Source organism: Spea bombifrons, chromosome 4, assembly GCF_027358695.1.
Source record: "Spea bombifrons isolate aSpeBom1 chromosome 4, aSpeBom1.2.pri, whole genome shotgun sequence".
Taxonomy (NCBI): Eukaryota; Metazoa; Chordata; class Amphibia; order Anura; family Pelobatidae; genus Spea; species Spea bombifrons.
Window position 1 is genome coordinate 107,036,772 of NC_071090.1, and position 26,370 is coordinate 107,063,141.

Sequence of the window (26,370 nt, forward strand, 5' to 3'; positions counted from 1 at the left end):
GCGCCCCCGTCGCAAGGGTCATCTGTTGCACGTACTTCTGGAATAAAACATGGGTGCTGCCGAGTGATTCTCTCTCGTTTTTTTGCTCATGGTATGGGATGCTGCTTTTAGGAGAACGATAGATATTTTCAACATGGTTGGTGCAGCTGAACTTAGTAATTTTATCACTACATGTTGACGTTGAGTTCCTACTAAGTAAGTTTGGCTAAACATAGCATCTCATAGCATACGGAACCCTATGGGGTTTTTATGTTAAGTGAACCTGCATACAGTGCTCGTGTCTGAAAACCCCTTCATCTGGTTGGTATGTGTCCTTCAAGATGGGGGCTGTCTGTGTGCAGGTAAAGTTTACAGGGGTATGGTGTGAATACACGCACTACATGCACCCTAGACTTGCGGCGTGATGTGGACGTCAGCTGGGTTTCTGATCGATGTTGTAGATGAACAACTGCTGTTGATGCCAAGCCACATGAACACCTATAGAGACCTCAACCCATTGGAACTGGAAAGGACATGTGAAAGAGCTATGCCTGAAGTATAGAATAACGTTCATAGTGCTTTCTATAGGCAGTGAAGGGGCTGTGTGATGCCCACACATTACAGTATATAATGGGGATGTCCCTCATGGTTGAATGCTGACACTGAGGGGTCAAATGCAGGGTTTGGATAGAACTCACTGGCTTATCTCCCCGTGTCCGAAGTGTGATGGATCACCAGTAGTCACCAGGACCGTGCAAGCTTGGCTTTGTCTCCACATTGGACCTCTTGTTCTAGAGGTGCTGAAGAGATTATCTTTGCTTATGTTGGGAACAGGGAGAGTGAGCTAATTGGAAAGGGCAATACAGGGTCAGTATATGTCACTTGTCCATACAATTTGGGTTAAAATGCAGTGCAGTCCCACTGATTCAGCTCCTTGGTAAGCGATATAGCCATGAAAAATGAGATAAGACTCACTAAATTTAAGGTAGTTTGGCTAAGCAATATATGGCCTTTATAGTGTGACAGAATCCCCAATACCTATGCCTTTTGAATGATAGTCGCTGGGTATGCGTGGAATTCTTATTCACCAGCCTTGTCTGTGTTCCTCAGAAAGGGGGAAACTGCTAGGACCTCCTAGCTAGAGCTAAATTATGCCGATCGAGAAACCTAGCAAGACCTTTATTACTAGCATCGCCAGTCTGATGAAGCGAGATGGATCCAGCACAGAGACGGAGGACACGACGTGGAATCGGCAGCATTCAGTCTGCTCCGGCTTGGCACCGCCAGTTAACGGTCACATGATAGGATTATAATCCTCTTTGTGAGGGACCCTCTCTCCAGCGGTGACTTTTCTCCATAGAAGGCTTCTGTATGATTGCAATCGACAGGCATTCTTAATGTCCTGTGAGTCACCGGGCTCAGTGCTGTCCTCGGCTGAATCACCGTTATCAGCACTATCTGTCTGTAGATGAATTCCTCATTCTCTTCAGCTTTTCGTTGGCCACTCTTTGCCGGTACTGTTAAGTGTTTGTGACAGAATGCCCGAGCCTATTCATTTGCAATAGAGAACCTTGTCAGTTTATTATGTATAAGGCTGGTCTTGTGATGAACGTTTCATAAACAGCTCTGAGATACACCTGGACATCTTAGAGCCGCGGTGACACAAGCATTCAAGTTTAGTCGAGAGTTTTGGGGTCGCGCGATGGGCAGTTTGGCTGTTTTTGTTGAAGACTTGGAGTCCATGCACTGTAGAAGTAGAATGGTGGGTTTAGTTACCAAAGATAACTATAGCTATAATGTAGAGTGAAGTCACTTTCATGACAAAGAGACAACCCAAGTGAGCTTCAGCTCCAAGAATACAGATGGCCCTGTATAAAGCATGTTTTAATCAGTGGGATATCACTTTACTGATTGAACTATGCATTATACAGGGCTAGCATCGGTATTTGTTTCACATACATGTGCCAGGGATGGCTATTTTATAAAGCACAGTGAATTCTGGGAGTCGAAAACCGCAGATCTCCCAACTCGTTCTCTAAGATGAGACCAAGGACTGATAAAGCTTTGAATCGAGTTCTATGTTTCTAGTGCATGAACTCCAGGGTGCTTTCTTGGCAGATCTGGGATTAGAACGTTTGCTCTGTGTAGGCAGAGCAGGGATTAGCACTGGCTGCTGCGTGTGCAGATCCGAGCGCGCAACTTCATGGAGCCTCAGGTGGCTTTGGTGTTGATTGAAAATGGTCTTTATTGGCTTTTCCCGGTCCGGAGAGGTGAGTCATGCGAGTCCAAGGTAGATCGGCCTTGATTTCACTGTGTGGGTTGAAGAGTCACCCCGTTGAGTTTCTCTTTCAGATTAAGATGGCTCTCCAGGGTTAGTGTGGGAGATCTTGAAAGCCAACTCTCTGATGTAAGTATGCATTACACAGGCAATTACAAGTAAGCACTACACAGTACCAATTGAGCATCATTTAAATGCGTCAGCCTACCTGAGCATTGTTGCTGACCATGTCCATCCCTTTATGACCACAGTGTACTCATCTTCTGATGGCTACTTCCAGCAGGATAACGCACCATGTCACAAAACTCACATCATCTCAAACCGGTTTCATGAACTTGACAATGACCTCCAATGGTCTCCACAGCCACCAGATCTCAATCCAATAGATCACCTTTGGGATGTGGTGGAACGGGAGATTCGCATCATGGGTGTGCAGCCAACCAATCTGCAGCCACTGCGTGACGCCATCGTGTCCATACGGACCAAAATCTCTGAGGAATGTTTCCAGCACCTTGTAGAAATTATGGCATGGAGAATGAACGCAGTTCTGAAGGCAAAAGGGGATCCAACCTCGCACTCCAATGTGTAGCTAATAGTGGCCAGTGCGTGTATATATGCAGTGAAAAGTGTATTTTTGCTGTTATATCACGCGATGTACGGTTTTGCCTTAAAATTTATGAACAATTTAATTTGTTGTGAAAAAAATATATATGCATCGGTTTCCTGAGTAAAGCATAAGCTGATTAAAATGTGGTCACCTAAATATAGCAAAAATACAAAAATTGGATCGGCCTCCCGGGGGGGGGGTTAATGTGCCCCAACCCCTGGCACTCAGTTACCACTTGTCAGAAACCACCATTTTGGAATTTTGCTGCTACCCAGCAAGCATTCCTTCCCTCTCTCCCCCCCCAAGCTTCTGAAAGAAAAGTAGAGAGAATATTTCTGATTATAAACCTGAATTTTGACCAATGTCTAGGTAAAAGAAGCTTTTTTCGGATATCGTGATGCCCCTTTAAGGCAGGAGTTCTATATAACAGGAATCGGTGAAGACGCGTGTTGTGACTCACGCGCCGGCTCTCGTTCATGCCGCAGTAACGCTTAATTGTGTTTCTCGTTGAATGGATGATTTTATTCCCAGAAATTTCTGGATTTAGTGGCAGATGTGCCTGTGAGTTAATAGTTATTACAAAACATAGCGTGCTTTGATTTAATAGGTAGAGAGACTCACATAAGCAGACATAGACAAGGTATTGGGGAGACAGACGGACACAAAAACACACAATCTGCCGGCAGATCAAATCCTTTCGGCCCCCGTCTAGTCGCCGTTTTTACCGATGTAAAGACACAATCCTTAATCAGTCCTTGGTCTCGTCTTCAGGATGAGCGTGTGCTTATTCCATAAGACACAAATTCATAATGGGACAAGGAGGACATTTGCCATAGAAACGCAGTACCTGAATTAGGTGTTGTGGGGACCGTGGCGTGGGGTTCCCTCTACATCAGCCATGGTATCAGCAGGTACACAATTATGGGCATCAGTGATGGCAGGGTAAGCTTCGTACTTCGTGTCATGTGACAGGTTCAGCCAGTCAGATGCTCTTTTTGTAGTCATGTGCTGCAGTCAGCGGGACCGGAAGCTGCATGGCTCGGTATATGTGAGGTAAAGGCAAGGCTCAGGAACCCATCAGGGGCCTACGATCATAGGAGCAGACAAAGCCTTTACAGGTAAGAGCTTGGATCCGTGTGTGTGCTTACATGTTTTTGTATGAACGCATGCGATAAGCACACCTGAATATATATATGTGTGTCCATGTACATCAACGCAAGGATACAAATCGCTTCCATGACAGATGTAAACATTTACTTTCTGATCCACCAACTTCCTTCATGTGGGGATCAAATTCCCAACCTTGAGATTATGAGAATGATGCTCTACCTACTGCGCTAACGAGGATCTGCCATATTCAACCTGCAACATGGGAATGTGTGGAACGCCATTTTGTTCACCGGGGATCAATAAGGCAGTGCAGGTGGGGCCTGTGTGTCGGTAAAACTTAGAAAGACCCTCGTTTAGTTTCCTGGTGGTTCTGCCAGTTTCTTAGCAGGCAGCACAGATGGATTGACTGCGCATGCTCGCCTGATGTTGAGTGGATGGCCGTAGCCATTGGAGGCACGCAAATCAATGCATTCTACTAGCAGCCAAGCTCCAGGTTGAACTCTACAGTTACCCACCATGCCACTGGCACCCTAACTTGCTGAAATATGGTGGACAGTTAAAGGGAAGAGGGTTCGGCACCTTGTAATCTGCAAGACACAGGAACATGTGTGATTTATAACCTAGTTACTGAATTCCTTCAATGAGTTTATACATACCATACTCCTGTTAAGTCACTAAATTATGAGTTTGTGGATGACCGTAGAGGGTTTCTCCTGCTAGAAGGGCTGAGTTGGCCCTGTATAAGGCATGGCACAGTTTCATACCTGGGAACTTTCATCTGGGGCGTTAGTGAAGGGGAGGAGCTAGCTATTCAGGGGTAAGGCTAGCTATTCAGGGGCAAGGCTAGCCTTACATGGGCTGATTAGGAAGGAAAGTGGGTGGGATCAAGTGTGGTCAAATGTTCCCCTCCTCAGAGACCTGGGAAAGCAGAGCTTCATCTGTAGAGTTCCCAGGTATGTATAATTTATGTAATTAGGTAAAAAAAATCCTGCCACCTATGCATTATATAGGGGGCAACTCAGCCCATTGTCCAGGAGAAACCCTCTCAAGTGACCCATAAACTCACGGTTTACTGAATAAAGAATCCCAATTTCATTGATGTAACCGTAGGCCCCCTTCAGTGCAGATACCAATGTAGATCAGTTTTATTTCTGTAAATGTTTCACTTTTTATCTCAAGCCCATTCCTGTTTTACAATATCTGTTAATTAAATCACATATTTAATAGCTCTGGCTGGCTGGTTGATGATAAGCTCATGCAGTTAGAAATTTTTTATGAGCAGATTTGTAGGTTCTTTGTAAATTTTCGGTTGTATATTTAAATTATGTGAAGGTTTTATGACTTAGCAAACGTCCCCCTTATTGTTCCCGGAGAGTCAGAGTCCTACATCTGGAATATAAACCTACGCTATGGGCTACAAAGAGCCTAACAGTTGCCACATTAAAAAAACGGCGTCTTCTTCCTCCAAAGAGCACAGAACCGATAAATATTTAAGCACCCAATTACCTCTGGCCACAGTGTAAGTGCTGAAGTCCTTGCTTTTAAGGCTCAGAATCGGGGGAGGGCTGACACCAGCTGGCCTGGGGGGCAGGTACAGCTTAATGGCCCCTGCTCCTTATCCCCCTGGAACATACACCGTAGTACACATCTACACATAAACGTAATAAGACATACACGCTCACATTAATATACACTAACATAAACATACACGCTAACACTAATACATACTCCATCACGCCTCACGCACCATCACACCCATAGTCTTCCCTTATAGCTCCTTGTATACTGTGCCGGTGGTCTGGCTATTACCACATGACCTCAAGGTGCTCCGACCTCTATTAGTGGCCCTGCCCAATTCGGACCCCTGTCCAGCTGAGCCTTCCTGCGCTGAACTTTGTAAATACAAAGCTGGGAGTAAAGCACCAAATCGGATGCAACAGATCTTTACTGCAGGAAGAACAGGCAGACTAAATAGACAGAATGCTTCTTATTAGAGTTGGGCGCCTGCCAACTCTTCGTGTTTGTCTTCGTGGGGGGAAAAATCTTCGTATTCCGCGAATATTTCGGTTCAGGCGAATATTCGTGTACATTCTTCGTGTTCGTTTTTTTCTTCGTTTTTTGTAGAAGGGGTTAATACGGGGTTAACGCGGCACGGACTACGCAGCAGCTTTGGCGCCAGGATTTTAAATGTCCATACGAGCAACTCTATTGGTCGCCTGCAGGGGCCTCCTCGTCTATCAACCAATGAAGTACACCATGGCAGACGAGCCCCCTGCTGGCGACCAACAGAGTCGCTGGTACAGACTTTTAAAATCCTGGTGCCACAACTTGGCCAGCAGAGACCTCCCTGCTCCAGCAGTTAAAGGTCCGTACAAGCGACTTTATTGGTCGTTCGTACGGAGTTTTAACTGTTGGAGCAGGGACCTGCAGGCAACCAATAGAGTCGTTCGCACGGCCCCTTAACCCCTGACGGCGAACCTACGGATTTCCACTTCCGTCAACCCCTGTGATGCTGCGTGGATAAGGCAGGCTAGATAGGGAAGGAACCAGGGAAAATTCTTCTTTTGTGCATCTTCGTGTACGTTTTACCGCTGTTAGCTTTGTTTCTTCGGGACGAACATAAAAACGCACTCTTCGTGTTCGTTTTCATGTTCGCCCGAATACGAAGGCTCAAGTCTCAAGTAACCATATCTGTGTCCGCCATATTTGTTTCTGTGTTGCCTCGACTATAGCTATTATTCTTGGTAAGATGATACCTATATCTGTATCTTCTACCATCAGGTGTTTCTGGTATGATTTAGGTTTATTACCCACAGATCTCACAATATCTGACTGCCAGCCAACGAATGTCTTTCTTTGCACTAAGTCACCCTCGTGGAATGCCGGTAGCACCTTAGCATTCCGATCATAATTCTTTTTTTGGGCTTGTGTTAGATTTCGGTCAATTGCTGGAAAACATGTCTTCTGAATTTGATGTTTAAAGCAGAGGAGACAGCCGGTGATTTAGATCTCGATGTCCGGTCCATTAACAGCTGAGCTGGAGAATAAGCTCTTCTCTTAATTGGTGTGTTGCCAAGCTCCGCTAATGCAATACGATGGTCTGCACCAGTTTCCCATGCTTTCTGGAACATAAGCTTTATAGACGTATAGTTCTTTCTTCCTAGCCATTTGAAAAGGGGTAGCCTGGTCTAGAACGAGTGTACTTCATGCCACATTTCCACTTGCCAGTCCTGATCTTGGCACTGGGAAATGGTACGTGATAAACACACTTTTAGTTAACCAATTACTGTCTGTGTGGGTCTGTCCGGTAGCTTTAAAACTTCATGATATTGAGAAAAGTAATCAACTGACACAAAGAACGAGGCCCTTTTCTATTCACCAATATCTGGTGCCAACCTTTGTCAATATAAGGGATCTCATATGAGTTTTTGATTTCCTAATAGGTGTGTGGCACAGGTCTCTGCCTCAGCATAGCCTAGTAATCTTTGTTACTTTATCCTCCAGTTTTCATTCACATGGCCTGTGATTCTGGTGGCTTGAACGCCTCCATTTTATACGTCGCTCAACTCCGCACACTCCAGGGTAAGCATATTTATTAGTGCCAGTGGCCACTTACAAGTCCAGTACTTCTGACACCATGTTTTGTTCTCCAACTATACCTTTTGTTGGAGAGACAGCATCAGATAACAACTTTGATGCTTTGCAAAGGAGTTTATTTATGGAGAGGGTCCATTATAAAACGACAGCTAGCATTGAGATGCATGAAATGGAAAACAAAATGGCTGCCAACCACTGAGACAGGAAGAACTCGTTCCAAAGTGTCTCTTATAGTGACATCTCGCCGACTGCCTCTAGTCCCATTGCCAGATAACAACCACAACCCAACTAGTTTCCACAAACTTCTCAAATCATTGTTATACAAAGTAGCTACAACGCATTACGGGGCATAGCATCTCGTATCAGCACCCAATCTCTGAAAGACGCATGGCGCGTGGGAAGTGGCTGTGTTGGCTTGGCGCAAACCTCCATAGTGCACAGTGATCAATCACAAGGGAGATCTTTGATGTTCCCAACCGGCCCATGAAGCAGTGGCCCCACCAGTGATCTGCCCCTGTCATGTGAGAATCCAGCAGAGAGGCTGCCATTTTACAGATCTCAAATTGAATATTGTATATACCCATCTCAAGAAGTATATATATATATATATATATATATATATTTTGGAGGAACTTCAGAGAAGGGCTACTAAAATGACAAATGGTTTTATGGGTACACTTATCCGGAAAGACTAAAGGATCTTGGAAGTGAGAATGGAGAGGTGATTCAACATAGCGCAAAAGGTAAGCATATTTCAAGGAAGAAAGATATTAGAACAAGAGATATAAAGCTGGAGGATCGGAGGCTTAGATGTAAGATGTAAGGAAGCATTTCATCTCTGAGAGGGTGATGGATAAGAGAAGCCTCCCGGTAAAAGTGGTAGAGGTTCAGGAGCAGGCTGGCCCAGGGTTGTTGCACAAGGCAAGTGTGCGTGCGTGTGCGTGTGTGTGTAAGGAAAGACCAATGACCAAATACGATTGGAAGCGTTTACAGAAAGAAAGAATGTTTCTTATCTGCCGTCAAATTCTACGTTGCTGTGTTTGTTGAGCCGCGATAAGAGTGATTTGTTTTGCCTCTGATAAAGTGGTGTTTGAACGGAAGCAAATAACGTGTATGGCACAGAATTAAGTGATCCAACTCAACAGAGAGTTCCACTGGGGCTGAGATTGCATTGGAGACATGGTTATATTTGGTGTTCCTTTTTTTGAGCGTTGCGTGGTGGAAATGATCAGACGATTGCCGCGCAGGACATTTTCTTTTACGTACAAGCTCTGGACCCCATTGTGTACTAATGTGGGGGTATGCCTGTATCTATCACTTGTGCTGTTATTATTATTATTGCTAAATGCTTTATTTACGGAATAATGTTTTTCCAGCTATGACATCACATCTGTTTCCACTAAAACTATAGCCAGGGTATTTCATGCCCTTCATTTCCCATGTAGCGCATTAGAGATTGTTTACAGTCATAAAGTTCCTTTGATTATTCTGATGGCTGGTTTGGTGGTAAGGATTCAGGTGGGCATCTGTGTAGCTCCCAATTCATCACTGGGATACAGAATATGCATTTAGTACAAGGGTCTCAAAATGTCTGCTGCATAGATGCATTCGCTGGTGTTCACCTAGTGCCCCTTTAAGTCAACCATGAAGATCTTCTCAAGCCCAGGTATCCAGTACCGTACATTTGAAGTTTACATCTGTATAATCGGAGGCGTGCAAGATGAATTTCTTTGGTTTCAGATTGTATTAATTCAATAGTAAAATGTAATATTAATTGACAAAATACAAAAAATAGTGTGATTGGATTTTTTGCCTGCTTTTGGATCAAAAGCAGGAAGGATAGAAGGGTTGAACTTGATGGACTTGTTGCTTGTTACTATGTAATGCCACACCAAGGGGTAATCTGTGGGTTTCATCTAAGTGTATGCTCATTTTGCTCAGAATAGGCCAACATTTTTCCCCAGAGGCAGTTAGTAGTATGTGTGGACCCTCGTTCCTTACCCAACTGAGGAAGAGGACCGTACTCCCACAACAGGTCCATATTAGGTGGGAACTCTATAGTGCTTATAATAAAGACACATATACTGTACCTTACACACAATTAAACTTTGTTATAGGGATGGGGTGAACATAGTCATTGTTAGCATTGTCCTCAAGGCTTGAAAGGTAGGGATCTGTTGAATCTTCAAACCAACATTAGCTCAGGGATCTTCGTAATATTCAACTAGACTCGGTGTTGCAGAATGTTCCGCTGTATTCTGGCATTCGTAAAAGACACCGTGTAAACCTGGGCCTGTGCATTATAGCACTGAGGAACACCCGTTATTCTTCCTTATGTCCATGGGTTAGCTCATCTCGTAAATTCTAAGACATTATGTCATGCTGCAGGTATTATGTTTGATGGACACAGTGATCATTAGAATGTATTGAGCCCAAACATGGAACCAATGACACCCAAAGACCTAGCAAAAGCAACACTTTATTAGCGTGAATTTGGTATCACCAATATTTAGGTTATTACTAACCTTTAGATTTTTGTTGGAGAAGACACAGCATGATTGAGATTGTTGGGTGACCACCTCTACACGTGGCAGGCTGTCTCTAGGGATGCAGTTACTGCTGTTCTTTTAGAATGTATCATGGTTTGGGTTTATTTTGTGGTGTAATGTAGAAAGGACCAAGTTTAGGACTTCTCATTGTGTGTATTGACCCGCAGGTTAGGAGACCGACTCATAAAGTGGTGTTCAAGCTTCTTTGTCCCCATGCAAGGTGAAGGACATACTAACAACTACAGAGGAAGGGGCATACTACAAGCTCCTTCTTTGTCACCCTGCAGTTGGAGGGCCAGACTTATAGTTCCTTTTTTCATTTGCATCATTCTGTGCTGAGGTATTTCTCCTGTCTTCATTCTGCCACCGTTCTATGTGAACAAAGAGCTCTTATCTCTTTTAGATCAATGTCAACCTTTGAAAGCTGCGATCAGACTTGCAACTCCCTTCTGTCTCACCATGTCGTCTTTCAATGTGCGTATCGTAAGCAGAGTCGTTTGTGTATGATCGTACAGGGTGAGCGGCAGACTCTTAACACCCTTCTGTGTCACCTTGCGTTGAAAGGAGAGATTGTGAGGCTATATCTACCTCTATGTATAATAAAAGACCAAAAACAAGACACTGTTCTGCTAGGTCAATCACAACGATATCTATATTTCAAGCTCCGATGGGCCCACAATTTTGCTATGGGCCAAAATAACAACCATAACTCGTAATAAAATAGTCAGCTTTATTTCCTTAGCAAAAAGTATTCATATGATATGTACAAACATGAGAGGAGAGAAAGCTTTTTTTTATTAGCAAGGTAACACTGACAGCATCACACAAAGGGGGCTACAGCAGCCAAGACACCGGGGTGGGACATGCAAGCCCAAGAAAAGAGGGTACTTAGGCATGGGTTGAGGGCCAGAAGATGGCAATGAACCTCAAATGCAGTGTCTCTAAAAACACTTTTCCCTTTATTTAACATTTTGTAGTATGTGGGGGGGGTAAAAATATTGTGCTCAAAACTGAGAAGGAAAGGCATTTAACAATGTCCTTATCACTCAATATTCACTCGAAAAACTTTGTCAGGAACTTCAACTTTTAGTATCTTAGTTAGAAAGTGACGGCAGATAAGAACCAGTAGGCCCATCCAGTCTGGTTAAGTTACTGAAGTTGAGGGGGGGCTTAAGGGTCATAGACGCTTCACCCTTCTTGCAATAAAACAACAGAACCCAAAACCCCAAACCTTTTTTAGTGCAATCGTCTTGTCTCAATTTTTTACAGAGCATATGGATTCGGGGGTTTGGTACGGAAATTGTGGACACGAAAATGTTATTTCGAGCTATCCGGCACAGCCGAGGAGATGTATCGGCCAGTGGTAAATTGGAGAGATTTCTCTCCCGTGAATATTCTTTGAAGCCTACATGCTAGAGCCCTTATTGATAGCAAAATGATGATCGGATCACATAAGTCTTAGAAAGGGTTCTCCACCTGAAGTGAAGCCTCTTCAACTCATCACATGTTAGTACATCTCTTCTGCTTTTTCTTTGTACAGTAAGGCTTATAATTCTCAGGGCCTCCTAGATATGTCTAAATACGTATTTTTGAACCGTATAGTTACTTGTGTACGAATGTGCTCATTATAACCTTATTTTCTTTAAATTATGTAATTTTGGATAATTGCTGTTTAGAAGTTATTTTTATTTATTTTTTTTTTCATTTTTTTGTAATGCTAGATTTCAAGGGAATTTTTTTGTCATAATAGAGTTCGGTTGAAACACTGATGCTTTTGGACACTCACATCCGGAACGTTGTATTTGTATACATATATATAAATATATGTACACTGTGCTTGATGAGTTGAGCTCACTTGACCTGGGCTGAATGAAGTTCAACTGAACTTAATTAAATTAGGTTCTAGATGCATATTTTGTGTTGAATGGTATTGAGTTGGATCTACTAACTGGGTCAAGTTGTTAAGTGGTATTAATTGGGCTTGGGGAATTTGTCTCACTGGAAGACCTCAGGATGTGTAAGCAGGATCCTCTCAATATAGTTCTCCATCTCCTCCTGCTTGTCCTGGTCTTCATCATAGTAATCCTCCCTCTGTGGGACAGGAGGCTTGTAGTAATATCGAGGAGGTGTTTGGAAGGCTCTAGGACGAATATAGTTGGAGTACGAGGATGGTCGTGTGCGGTACCTTCGAGGGGTTGGCTCAAAAACACTATTCCAGTTGAAATCTTGACCATTATTCCAGTTAGAATCTTGACCATTATTCCAGTTAGAATCTTGCACTTTGTTCCATTTTGACTCTGGAACCTTTTTCCATGTTGGCTCTGGAACCTTTTTCCAGGTTGGTGACTTCACTTTATTCCATGTTGGCTCTGGAACCTTTTTCCAGGATGGCTGTGACATTTTTTTCCACTTTGTTGCTGGAACCTTATTCCAAACAGGCTGTGAAACCTTATTCCATGTTGGTTCCTGTTCCAGCCTCCTTCTGGGGTAGTAGACATGTTTAGGGGTATCTGGCCAGGATTGTGGTGGAGTCCTAGTCTTTTCCCTTCTTCCTAAGAAGTCATCTCTTGCCTTCTTCTTTTTCATTCTCCTCCTCTTCCTTTTCTCTACATCACTAATTATATCAACTACATCATCAGCTGGGAGATGTAAGCGGCTGGAGAGTTCAATCAGCTTATCAATGGTTTGAGGGTCAACCTCTTCCACATCATAATCTTTAGATCTCTTATCTTGTTTATTTCCCTCTTCCTCATCCTCAAAAAGGGGCCGCTGGCCACCCATGAAGTCGCCTTCTTGGTAATCATCTTCCTCCTCCTCTTTGGTTTCATCATCATCCTCTGTCTGTTCAGCATCATTTTCTCCTCCATTCAGGAGGTATTGGAGTAGAAGATCCTGGGCCACCCCAGCCAATTCCTCTTCCTCTCCTTCAGACTTCCTTGGTGTGTGTGGAACAGGCTTTTGAGGGCTCCTTTTCTCCTCCTCTCTTGGTTCTTCCAATCCTAAAAGTTCTTTCAATTCCTCCAGGTCTTTATTGTCTGGGAGTGTGTCCTCACTGGGTTGCTGCTCTCTGTTAGGTGTGGGTTCAAAGGTTTCCAGCTCTTGTAATAATGACTTCACAGTCTCTAAGTCTCCTTCATTCCCCATCTTGTCATCTTCACTGCTCTCCTGCTCTTTCTCAGAACTTCGTGTTCTGCTCATCACACTTTCTGTCAGACTATCCTGCATCTCTTTTTCAGATTGTTGGTCTTCAGGGACCTTCCTCTCTTCCACTGTAGAAGTGGCTTGCTCCTCTCCATTTTGATTAAGTGCTTGTAGAAGCACAGCAGCCAAAGCTTTGGGGCTGATGTCCTTAAATAACTCATCTCCCTCATCTGAAGCAGATGGGGAAAGCATCTGAGGTGTTGTCCTCTCCTGTATGTCTTCCTTGTCTTGCTGGCTTTGTGAGAGCAGGGGAGCTTCCTGGTGTCCCTCGAGTTGAGAAAAAGGAGCAGGATCCCTGTGGGAGGTATGATGGATGGTCTGGTGTCTTTGCTCCTCCACCAAAGGGATGGTATAAAGGAAAGGGGCGTGCAGAAGGTTGAGGGAAAGGATGAGCAGGAAGGGGGGAGTGCGGAACATTTCTATATGCGGAAAGAAAAGGGGGAAACAAAAATAATTAGGTGGGGTAGAGATATAAAAGAGAGGTCAATTGGGTTTAGACAGGGAAAGGAGCATTGGGTAAGAATATACAGAAATCACGGCAACATAAAAAAAATACAGTGAAAAAAAAGGGTTATGAGAATGAGATGGAAGGCAGGAAAAAGAGAAAAAAAGAGACAAAATATTTATTGGTTGGTAAAGTCATCACAATATTACAGGATATTTTTTTTTCTTACAGTCGAGACCAACCTTTTCTTGGAAATATGTTATTGTTGTAACCTGATTGGGGGGGGTGTTGATTGTGATCAAAGGGGAGGGAGGGAGGGAGAGAAACAGAAAATGAGGTCTGTGTGGGTGGGAGTGCGGGGGTGGCGAGAGGTGGATCCAGGAAGTCCCAATAAAGGGAATCCTATAGGTCTCTCCCGAATCATTACCCACGCACCGTAGCAGGTCTACAAAACCCTGCTCCCTGATTTGAATAATCTCCCGCATTTCTCCCCCAAAATAGCCCGCGCCCCCATAAAAAACCCTGCAGTGTTTTCCTAAACCTTATGCAAGCCTCTGAATCTACACGCCATCCTACCCTAATATTCTTAGTATAGAATCCTCTCTATCTGACGGCACTTGCGCCTTCTCGCGTGGCAAAGCGTGGTGGATACAATAAGATCCACCTCGCAATAACAGCTCCCCTTCCAGCCAACACGCAGATGTCACGTCTGAACCGGTGCCACGAGATAAGCGCAGTCTGACAATCTGGGATTCCCTGTAAGAATATCTCTCCCCCCTCCCCGTTATCTTGACTGTTGATCGGATGCATAGACTCTCCTTATGAAAACAGGCATGCGGCGGGGCGCTCTTTGTCTGCCGCTGCAGATTGCAGCTTTCTTGTGGGATGGATAGGTACCTCGGTTATGTACATTGGGAATCGGCTAAATGATCCCGTTTCTATAGGAACCGAGGATAGGCATACAGGATACCCCTTGCGATGTCCCCTCCTTTGCCTTCCCCCATCTTGGCTGTACACAAGCACGCTGCATCGGAGACTGCGGAGGGATGGCGTGTGGGGGAGGCTTCTTACCCCTCCTCTCCTTATAAAGGATTCCCCTCTCATACTCTCCATGGGGTTGCCCTGCTGCATTAAAATAGAGGGGGAGGGTTGGTGGGGCAGACCGCCATTCCCTTGTTAGGTGCTGGGATTCCAATGCAGACATTTTAGGGGGGATTAGGGAATGATGAGCATTGCTGCGCCCTGCAGTGTGCTCCAAGCTCTGGCTGTGCTAGTTATCCAGCCATAGCCTACCGTGTACCCGGTCTGTGCACCTTTAAATCACTCTATCCGTCTATGCACCTGCTTGATGTCTCTTTGACCCTCTTCTCTCCACCTAGTACCTTGCTGTCTCTTTAACTCTGTCCACATATGCTCTCTATAACACCCTGCTGTCTCTTTAACCATCTCCCCCACCCCACTTGCGCTCTCTACAATAGCCAGCTCTCTTTAACCCTCTCCTGTCTCCTCTCCACTTAATATAATTTCATGCCCCTCTCCTTTCCACCTGTGCTCTCTGTAATGCCCAGCTGTCTCTTTAACCCTTTCTTTTCTACCTGTATACTCTGTTGCCATGCTGTCTCTTTAACCCTCTCTTTTCCACCTGTACGCTCTGTTACCATGCTGTCTCTTTAACCCTCTCTTCTCCACCCGATCTCTCTATAATAGCCTGGTGTCTCGTTAACCCTTTCATGGCTTCTGCTACATTCTTTTCATTCCGCTGGTATGTTTTCTCTTCTCATAGTATCTCTCCTCCACCCATATGTTCTCCTTTTTGCTTCATTTACCCATCGTATCTGCTTTATCTTACCCATCTACTGCACTTTCCCTCTCATTCCATTTACACATTTTCACCCGTTTTCCCTATCTTACGCTAATAGATTTTCCCATTACATTCTATCCCAATAATTTCTCCCATATATTGTCTTTTTTTTTTTTTTTTTTTTTTTTTAGTATCTCTATTTAAAGGGAAACCAATCCTACTGAAATCAATAGTCATAAAAAAAGTATATAGTGTTCTCATGATTTACATCACGCACACATAATAAAATGCAGTATATTCTCCCTAGAATATAAAAAGTATGTGTATGTGATATAGATGGAATCTTTTATGCGCAATTGCCTATTGAAGTATAGGTGAATATATATGTGTGTACATATATATATATATATATATATATATATATATACACATACAAATATATATATATATATATATATATATATACACACATATATTTATACATATATATATATATATATATATATATATATATGTAATTATACACACACATACTCCCTACAAAAACAAGATGTGTCATTGCGTGCGTCACTGCCCACCCTTATTCATTACTGACATTTAAACGCGCTGGTCTGATTAAAGAACCCGCGTCACTTGTATCAGAAACGAATGAGAAATCTGATTTGCTGGAGACACAGAGCCAATATTAAATTATCGTCTGAAGCTACAGATCTCATTGTTCGAGACACAATCCAGAAACCATACTTCTGCTCATTTCTTTCTTTCTACCACTATATTCTATCCTGAAATATTGCCACCCCCCCCCCAAAAAAACCCTCCCCTCTGCATCCACCAACATCTCCAAATCACTTTTTATTTTTTTAATGGTTCCTACGATCTGAATCGTTTGCCAGGTACCCCCTAGACCTACAGCTGCTGTTAGTAAACAAGTACCCTTGAATGTATCCCTTTGAGCCGCTCCGCTAGATCCCTTTAAATCAGATCAGCGAAAGAAATGCTTGCCTGTGGCGCTTGGCTACGGTAGACAGATCGCTACGTCTTTATTCAACTTCAATAACTCAGATTAGTCTGTGGGCTGCGGAGACGCAGGAGGATGGAACTATTTCAATATTGCGTTTAGGAATTCGGATGCCAGAGATCAGAATGTGTCATGTCACACAATTGTCACGCACAATGAGTCACATCACAGACACGCAGAAGACAACACAAATTCCAAATTCTCAAGTGAGATTTATAAAAAAAAAAAAAAAAAATATAATAATATATATTTATATAATATAATAATATTATAATAATATAATAATATAAATATAATATATATATAAAAAATATTAAATATTTATGAATAAAATAAAAATGTGGGCATACAATACACAGACACTTATATGTATACATTCTAATCGAATTACTTATTCTCTTTAAAAAAAATTATATATATATATATATATATATATATATATATATATAATATTAATACGCACACCCCCGCATTTAAATATAGTACAATATACAAGTAGCATACAAGGTGCGGAGGGAATCACCAAACATCATAAAAAAATTGTACAAATATTACAATAATTTAAGAGCTCTGACATCAACCATTTGTTGCTGTTTTGATGACTATTTTGAGCTCATGTGAATTTAGAATCAATTATTTTTACTAATTGTATAGCCTTTTATATTTTATATACGTCAATATAATTTTAAAAAATTATAATAATAATAATAATAATAAAAATATATATATATCAAACTATTAAGAATTTGACATCATTGGATTACACAGCTAATGTATAGATCAAAATGTATGCATGCAAATATATGATGGGTTGTGAGGTTGTGCTGGAGACCCCCCAAATGATCCCAAATGCCCCATGCAGAAGGCTCACTTGTTCTATGCAATCTTGGTGCTGTCTCTGTATCTCTGCCTCTCTCTCTCTTTCTGGGTCTCTCTGAAGGTTTCAGCACCAGGGACAGCGGCGGGCTCTTTAAATACCCACCCAGCCCCTTGTCACGTGTTAATCACCATCACACCCGGTCCCTCCCTCTCTGACGTCAATGTTCATTCATAAGAATCCAGCCCAGGCAGGAGGGGAAGGGGGTGCTTGTGTGAGCATGCGCAGTGCTGAAATTCTGCTTTATGAATGGAGAAGACGGGAGAGGGGGTGAATGGGGGGGGGGTCTGAATGAGTCAATGAAGGATGAAAAGAAAAAAAAACATGAATGAATGTTCCAGATTTACTCCAGGCTGCAGGAGGTTACTGATTGGCTGCTGCAGACCCAGACACATATGTGAGATGTATATGAATGTACTTAAGTACGTGTATACCTGTATATCTAGCGATAAATACATATCCTCCCACTGTGTCAAACACAGCAAACCTTTACACAAATTCCAAAGGCAGGCATAGAAGTGAATGCAAATCCTACTTTGTAATCTGCCCTCTCCATGCCCCTACCTTGTAATCTGCCCCCTCTATGCCCCTATTTTGTAATCTGCCCTCTCCATGCCCCTATTTTGTAATCTGCCTCCTCTATGCCCCTACTTTGTAATCTGCCCCCTCTATGCCCCTACTTTGTAATCTGCCCCCTCTATGCCCCTACTTTGTAATCTGCCCCCTCTATGCCCCTGCTTTGTAATCTGCCCCCTCTATGCCCCTACTTTGTAATCTGCCCCCTCTATGCCCCTACTTTGTAATCTGCCACCCCTCTATGCCCCTACTTCTGCACTACACACAATCTTTGATATCTGATCTCTCCTTACTTTATCTCCTGCGTCTTCTAATTGGCCATTTGCCCCTCTATCCCCCACCACCAGTCCAGGACCTGTCTGTGCCCGGGTCACCTTCACCGTTCTTTGTAAATAAGGATCGCAAACAGGTAGACCAAAAAGAAATATGGAATAGATGACTAGACGGACGGATATACGTATGTTACATACAAAACGCATGCAGATGGATGGGTAGGTGGATGAATAAAGAGATAGAAACATGGAATCTTCTGGCAGATCGGCCCCATTTGGCCCGTCTAGACTGCTCATTTTTTCTGCTGTAAAGACTCAAACCTTAATCAGTCGTTGGTGTCGTCTTAGATTCGGGATAGTCTAGATAGATAGATAGAAAGAGGGTAGATCTAGAAGAACACGCACACGCACACACACATATATATATATATAATTATAATATAATAGAATTTTGGGACCAAATGTATGAATCACTGCCCCCTCCCCTCCTCCCTTCCCTCTTCCTCCTGCCATAAGCAGATGAGGGGAAGAGAACTGGCTGGTGACATCACTATTTGCGTCTGTCTCCAGTCCAGAAGCAGGCCTGGGAGTGACAGATAGTGAAAGGGGTGAGGGAGGAGAGCAAGGGCAAGTGCTCGCTGTGATGTATTGAATAAGTTGAGGGTGACATATGTTTTTATATATTTTAGGGGGTGACATGTTTTTATATATTTTAGGGGGTGACATATGTTTTTATATATTTTAGGGGGTGACATATGTTTTTATATATTTTAGGGGGTGACATATGTTTTTATATAGTACTGATACTGAGAATAACTGTACTGAGTATCATCTCCCCTATCTCTGCCTCCTTCATCCACCCTCTACCAGACTCCAAGTCCTATCAGCCCCTGCCACCGGTTTGTCCTTAATACCTTTCTGCCGTTACTCATCTGGTTGATCCGCTCCCCTCCATTTATCTCCTCTTTCCTGGTCTCTTCACCCTCCATCTCATGGTTCTCTCGTCTGTCTCTCTCCCTTCCTCCTCCTTTGTTTAGTCTCCTATGGATGAGTCACATATTTCATCTCCTTTCCATGCTGCAGATTTCCCTTCTTGCTTAGTCCACTTACCTCCCCACATTTCAGCTGCACCTCATTCTCCATCCATCTGTTATGTCTGAGTGTCAGTGTTACCATTTTCTGCTCTGTACCATCAATTTCTGTCTCTCTGGTTCTCCTGTTGACACTCATTTCATTTATCTTTACCCTCTGTTATCTACCCCCTGTCTTTCCCTCTGTGTATGTTTTCATTCCCCCCTAATATTTCTCTGTGCTGCTTTTCATACTGCTCCCACATTCTAATCATGCTTTTAAATTACCCCATTATACTTCTAGCCCCCATTTCTAGCACAGCCATTCCCTGCCCCATCCAGTGCCTCTTCACGTTCACTCATTCCCATCTCATTCCCTGCCTTACATAACTTCACTCATTCTGTCTCCATGCAATACTCACAAAGTCTAATTCACCTGCTTGCTCATCCCTTCTCATGCCCTTTCATTCCTTCTCTTCCTTTGCTCATGCAATAATTTGCTTCCCACCTCGCTCTTTTTTCAGACAAACTCAACAATTCTTCCTCTTCCCCTTCTCTCTCATGTCTCTCTTCTCCTTCATTTCTCTCTTATCTGTTTGCACATTGTTTCAAATTCCTTATCTTCCCCTTCTCACTCATTCCTTATCTTCCCCTTCTCACCTCTTCCTTATCTTCCCCTTCTCGCTCATTCCTTATCTTCCCCTTCTGACTCATTCCTTATCTTCCCCTTCTCACTCATTCCTTATCTTCCCCTTCTCACTCATTCCTTATCCTCCCCTTCTCACTCATTCCTTATCTTCCCCTTCTCACTCAATTCTCTCTTTCCTATCCTCTTCTTCATTCATTCTTTTCCCCTGCTCACTCATTTTTTTAATTTGGGCTCCCCCATTCTTCTCTACTCCTGCTCACACATCTTCCTATCATTCCTTCTCTCACTCTTGTTCATTCTCCTGGTCACTCATTCCCTCATTACCTTGCTGACTCAAATCTCTTTCTCCGATGTTTGCTGATTTGCTTTCCTTTCATTATTATTTGTTTTTCCCTCTCCACTCTGAGCACATTCATTCTCTTCTACTGATTTTCGTTACCTCTCTGGCCAGTGTCCACTCAATATCTATTTTATTCCTTACACATTACTTTTGCGCCCAAACACTTATTTGCTTATTTTGCTCCATCATTCCATGTCATTTCTTTGCTCACCAATTAGATTTCCTTTCTTTGTTAACCTATTTGTCTTCTTCGTCCTCTTTCTTGCTCAATTATTCACTCTCCTTTCCTTACTTTCCATCATTCTTTGCACATCCAATGCTCACAGCCTATTTTATCCTTAACTCGTTCTACCCTTTGCTTTCCTTCGCTGACTCATTCCCATCTTTTCTCATTCCCTCTCATCCCCTATCTCAGTCACTTTTCTGTAGCCTTGTTTTACCAGCAGTAAACTTTCCTGCTTTCATTCTTAAATTGTATTCCCGGTATTTTTATGTTTTGTCATCATCTTTTTCTCTCTCGTTTGTTCTTTCTCTGTCTACCTGTTGCTTTTGTTGCCCTTTTCTCTATCGCACTTGATCACCCTCAGTTCTATGTCCTTACACCTGTTCTCTCTTTTGTTTTTTGGATTTTGGAGTACTGCTGCCTTTCCTCTGGTTCCTTTTGTCTGTGATTGTGATGGAAGGGGGGGTCGCTGATTTCGGTAAGTCCCTAAACTTCAACCTTCTTAAAGTAGAGTAAATGAAAAAAGAAGAGATGAGACCCATAGAGCATCACTGCCCGAAGGATTTTCGTGCCAGATGACTTAATCTCTCGTCCTACCCCCAATCGGGATATCTCCACAGGATGTCTTTCTTTGGCTTTTATAGACCCGAAGTACCCTTTTCTCCGGGATTTCATTTATTTTAACCCACAGTGACTTAGACTGCTTGTGGCATGGTTGACACCTGACCTGGCACAAAGTCTTGATTTTGACCGGTAACCCATTAACCCTTTAATGCCCAGGGACCTGCAATTATTTTTTCCTTTAAACCTTTTCCTGAAGGACACTTGTAGAACATTGCTTCATCCTCTTTCCTTACCACCCATGAGCTGATTTTATCAGAGGTTTATTGATCATTCACTTAATTCTTGTCTTGATGAACCTATTCAAGTAGATAATTTTAACCCCTTCCAGGACATTGCCTTTCCTCTGTGAAAATCAATGACTCAACCTCCTTCTAAGATGTTTAAAGGCGTTGGGTTTGTCTACTCCTCCTGGCTAAAATCCCATACAGAGCAGCTTCATTAACCTATTCATTACAGGTGCTTTCTAAGTGTCACTCCCTGAACTGAGTTTCATTCCCCTAACCCTTTCCTGACAAAAAACATCTAAGCATTTAACCCTTTTTTTAACAATCACCATGTGAACATTATTTGCTTAACCCATTCCTTACAGGTGCCTTTTGACTGAATGTCACCCGCATTACCCTTTTCGGAGAGGGTTAATCCATTCTTGACCAGTACATTCTTAGCAGCTCTATTTTATCCATTTTCATGACGATAGTCTTAACCTCTTTTCTGACAAATCTGAGTATCACCCATTTAACCCTTTCTTAACATTCAGCATATGAGCAGTATTTACTTAACCCATTCCTTACAGGTACCTTTGTAGGAGTGTCATTCGCATTGCCCTATTCAGAGAGGGTTAATCCATTCTTGACCAGTAAATTCTTAGTAGCTCTATCTTGTTTATGACGATAGCGCCTGGGTCTTAACCCTTTTCTGGCAGATGCCATCTGAATGTCACTCTCTTAACCCTTTCCTAACAGGTCACCTTTAAACCTTTTTCACGTAACCAGTCCCCTACCAAAAATTAATTATTACTATCGCTCAAACAATAAGCCTCTATTGTTACTTTAACCTCTTCATAGCATATGCCGAGTGAGTCTCATCCCAATAATCTTTTAGAGGGATGAAATTCTTGATAGAAAATCATCAGAACAATCATTCATCAATCTATCAAAGTCCAGCAGATCTTTCAACATTTTAATGGACCAGAGATATGTCTACCGCATCCCTTCAGGAGAAACATGTCTTCAACCCTCTCGCTTCCAGACGTATTGAATGATATTCTGTAAAAGCATTTTATTCCATTGCTTTACAACAAAATTGCTCTCTCTCATACAACTCAGTCATGCAGTCGTTAGATATTCATTTTTTTTCACGAATATCTAAATGTCTCTGTGACCAAAGAGGCGAAGAAATCACACCTTTAAGTTAACTCCTTTATAACCAGATACCTATCAATAATTGCCTTTTTTAAGCCATCATTCACAACTACCGCAGGTAGTTTTCATTACAAATCCTGCTTGGTTAACCCTATCATGACTAATGTTATAACTCAGTATTCTGCATCATGCACATCTCCGCTATTCAGAGAGCCCTGGCATTAACCCATTCCTGCCAGAAAATACAAGATATCACTCTGCAATGACTTTTCTTCTTCTTCTTCCAATAGAACAATGGAAGATTTCTCTGTTAACCCCTTTCTAGAAACAAACAGTATAGCCATTAACCCTTGTTCCCTCTGACACCTGCGAAGTACCACTCCCTTAGTTTTTTGAACCCTGTTTTAAGATAGCCGCAGAACATCGGTCCATTAACTCCTGTCTTGCCAGAATCCTGCGGCATATCCCCCCCCCCATTTACCGCAAAGTTGGGGACATCATTCTTTCAACCTTGTTTTAACCCCTTATGCCACAAAAAGCACTGCTTTACCTTGTATCAGACATGGTCTCAAAACCACGTTGTGAATGTGTTAGTTTGTCTGTGTGTGTCTCTATTTGTCGCAATGCGGTGGTGTTGCCGCAGTGTGCGTGGGTGTGTTGCCGCAGTTTTTGTGTGTGGGGAGGGCGGTGCCTAATTTTGTATCACCCCTGTGTGTGTATTTTAGGTTACCAGTTGTGTTACCTGTGTACATTAATAACTTGTATTAGCTGTGTTGTATAGCCAAAAATACAAACCGTGTGTTCTGTTAACACATCCGACAATTAAGTATCATATTGTGTTGTGCGATTGAGTGTCTCTGTATTAGTTGGTTTCGGGGGTGTGTAAAGTTTTATTGGTCTCTCACATCACTTGGGTTCTAATTTCGGTGTAGTTGTGTTATTGTGCTGTCACAATGAATACATGTTATACGTGTTGTGTACAGTCAGCATGGGCTGAAGGTACAAAGTCTGCTAGTGTTGTATTACCCCAACAAGAGCTGGGTGGCTGTTTGTGTTGTTTTTTTTCTGATTGCAGCATATATTGTATAGACAAATTGTGTACAAAAGGCATTTGTGTACCTGGTGCAAACATGTAGTCCTAGCTGGTACATCACTCATAATGTGTTGCGTTATCACAATGTGAGTAGATCTGCTGCATATTTTAAACAGTTGTAGTGCGTGTGTATACTTACATCGTGTAGCTTCATTGTGTTGTATAGGTGCTTGTGTGTTATGATGCATGCATTGTGCCACCATTGTGCGTGTTGCAGATCAGTCCCATTCTGCAATCTACTCGCCCGTTTCTCCTGCTGTAAAGACTCCGACCTTAACCAGTCGTTGGTCTCGTCATAGATTCAGGAGCCATATGCCGATCCCATGCGTGTTTAAATTCCCTCACTGTATTACCCTCTACCACCAATGCTGGGAGGCTGTTCTGCTTATCTGAGGCATTGGCCATTAAAGTTTTGTGTATTTGTGTGTATTTAAATTGGTTTTAGTGTATACATATTCTAATGTATTGTATTCTAATGTATTTTAGTGTTTGGGTGGATTTTTGTGTTAAGTTTTAGTTGTGCAGTCGGTATATTCGCAGTCTCGGAGTGGAAGTATGTGTGAGGCGCAGCTAATTAACACTGTATAATGGGAGCGTAACAAGCAGATAATGTGTGTCATCTCTGTATGAACAGTACGCAATGCGAGCACAGAGCTGTGAAATTGTGTCTGCATAAAATATACCTCTGTATTGTGAGTTACTTCCATGCAGATCAAACCACACCATATACATATTCCCTTTGTGTGTTTCTATATATTTTCTGCCTTTTGTAAATTGAATCTTTTTTTTTGTGTATTTTTTTTTCACTTTTTTTCACATCATATACACATTGTGTCTTTGTGCGCGTGGTTTTATATATTTTCTGCCTTTTGTAAATTTTAATCTTTTTTTTATATATATTTTTTATACCACATACACATTGTGTCTTTTTGTGCTTGTTTCTATATTTTTTCTGTCTTTTGCAAATATTTTTTTTATTTTTTACTATTTTCACGTTTCATATCCCTATATTCTTTATTCTTAATACAATTAAAAAAAAAAAGATGTAAAATTTGAAACATAGCCATAGTGTGTTAGTGTGTGCTTACACGCACGCGCGCACAAACGCACACACACACACACACACACACACACACACACACACACACACACACACACACACACACTGCTGCCCCCTAAACCTCGCACAGTGATTAAACTCTCCTTGTACTCGCAAGTGACTCATAGCACTGCAGAGAGGTCCCTGCGTCATCGGGAGACAGATGGTGGGGGTGGGGGGTTCAGACAAAGGCAAGAAGGAGACACCCACATCTGTAGCATTTATTTTACGGCACGATCTGAATATATCATTGGAACATATAATTACAGCCTAAAATGTCGCCGTTCAGACCGTTCCCTATGTATAAACATTGATACGTGGAATCTATTTTCTTCAGGACAACATAGTTACTTGGTAACGTTGGAAAGAAAAAAAACACCTAAATTCATTGATAATTACAGAAATTTACAAAAAAAAAAAACTTTTAAGCGCGTGCCAGTTTTTGGATAAAAATAATACCTTCTTGGGCAGAATAATCTTTATTTACGTAAACCGCTCAGTAGAGTTCCTGGCCGAAAAAAGCAGTTCCGTTTTTTTAGGAAGGTACTGGTTGGCGCGTTACCGTTACCAAACATGAGTTTTTCATGTTTTGCTTTACTGGCCGTATGTCTCATTTGGGATTGTTTAGCACCCCCACCCCCACAAAGTATATATTTTTGACACCCCAGAGTGTTCTGTGTTGCTTAAATCCAGTCAAACTTGTTCAGCTGCATCTCTTGATTACGGAAATACCCCACGAATATTGGATTTTCATGGGGTTTTGGGGGGGGGACTTGTAGGGCAAAATACCCCCTTTTCCCTCTTGTGCCTCACCCCAACCGAACATCAAAGAAGTCACATAAATAAAATAAAAAACAAATAATCTAGTTTTCTATGATAGCCCAGTCATCGATAGCAGAGAGGGACAGGAAGTGGCTCCCGGAGTCCTTCCTAATACCTTCCTTCATAGAGCAGACTGTATCTGTTTTGTGCCTTTTGTTTGGTACCAATGGGGGTGATTGTGTAAGGAAAATGCCCGCCGGTAAGACGCAGGACATGTTCATCTTGTAATTTCAGAGTGGGTTCCTCAGAGAGGATGTCTCCATCCACATCCACATGTTTTTCATACAACCCGTACAGATTGAACATGGCAACCTGGGTCAAGCAGATGGCAACCTTGTAGACAATGATTGAAAAGCTCTACACCCTCCATGTGTTTGTTCTAATCAATGATGCTCTGCCGTTTTAGGAGCTGTGCGTCCCCCTCTCCTCTCACATACGCCGGCACCACTCGTTCATTGTGTGTGGTGGAGAGAATATAGGCGTCCATTTTGTCCGTGTATCTTAGGGCCAGAATTTCCTCTTTGCGCACTTGTTGTGCTGCACTTTTGTTTTGGGTTCCCTAATTGTTTGGGGAAATCTTTTTATATTTTTTTTCCTGATCCTGCCACAGGCTGAAGTGTCACAAAATATAAACATTTTATAATTCTGGGCTGCTATAATAATTATAAAAATATAATTACCCAGAGGTGGTAGCCTTTATTCAGTATATCCTAGACCGCTTGGTCAGCTGCCAGACACTGGGCAGCATATATATTGGTTTAAACCGCCAAAAGTTGAAA

At 42.5% G+C, this 26,370-nt stretch overlaps 1 protein-coding gene across 1 annotated transcript; it reads right to left on the reverse strand.

Moving 5' to 3' along the window:
* Positions 1 to 11,802: 11,802 nt before the first annotated feature.
* VGF (VGF nerve growth factor inducible) lies at positions 11,803 to 17,513 on the reverse strand. The gene is made up of 2 exons (XM_053462879.1): positions 17,457 to 17,513; positions 11,803 to 13,740 (listed from the first exon to the last, which is right to left on the reverse strand). Exon 2 carries the CDS (start codon positions 13,736 to 13,738, stop codon positions 12,116 to 12,118), a length of 1,623 nt encoding a protein of 540 aa, XP_053318854.1. The 5' UTR covers positions 13,739 to 13,740; positions 17,457 to 17,513; the 3' UTR covers positions 11,803 to 12,115.
* Between the last annotated feature and the right edge of the window lie 8,857 nt (positions 17,514 to 26,370).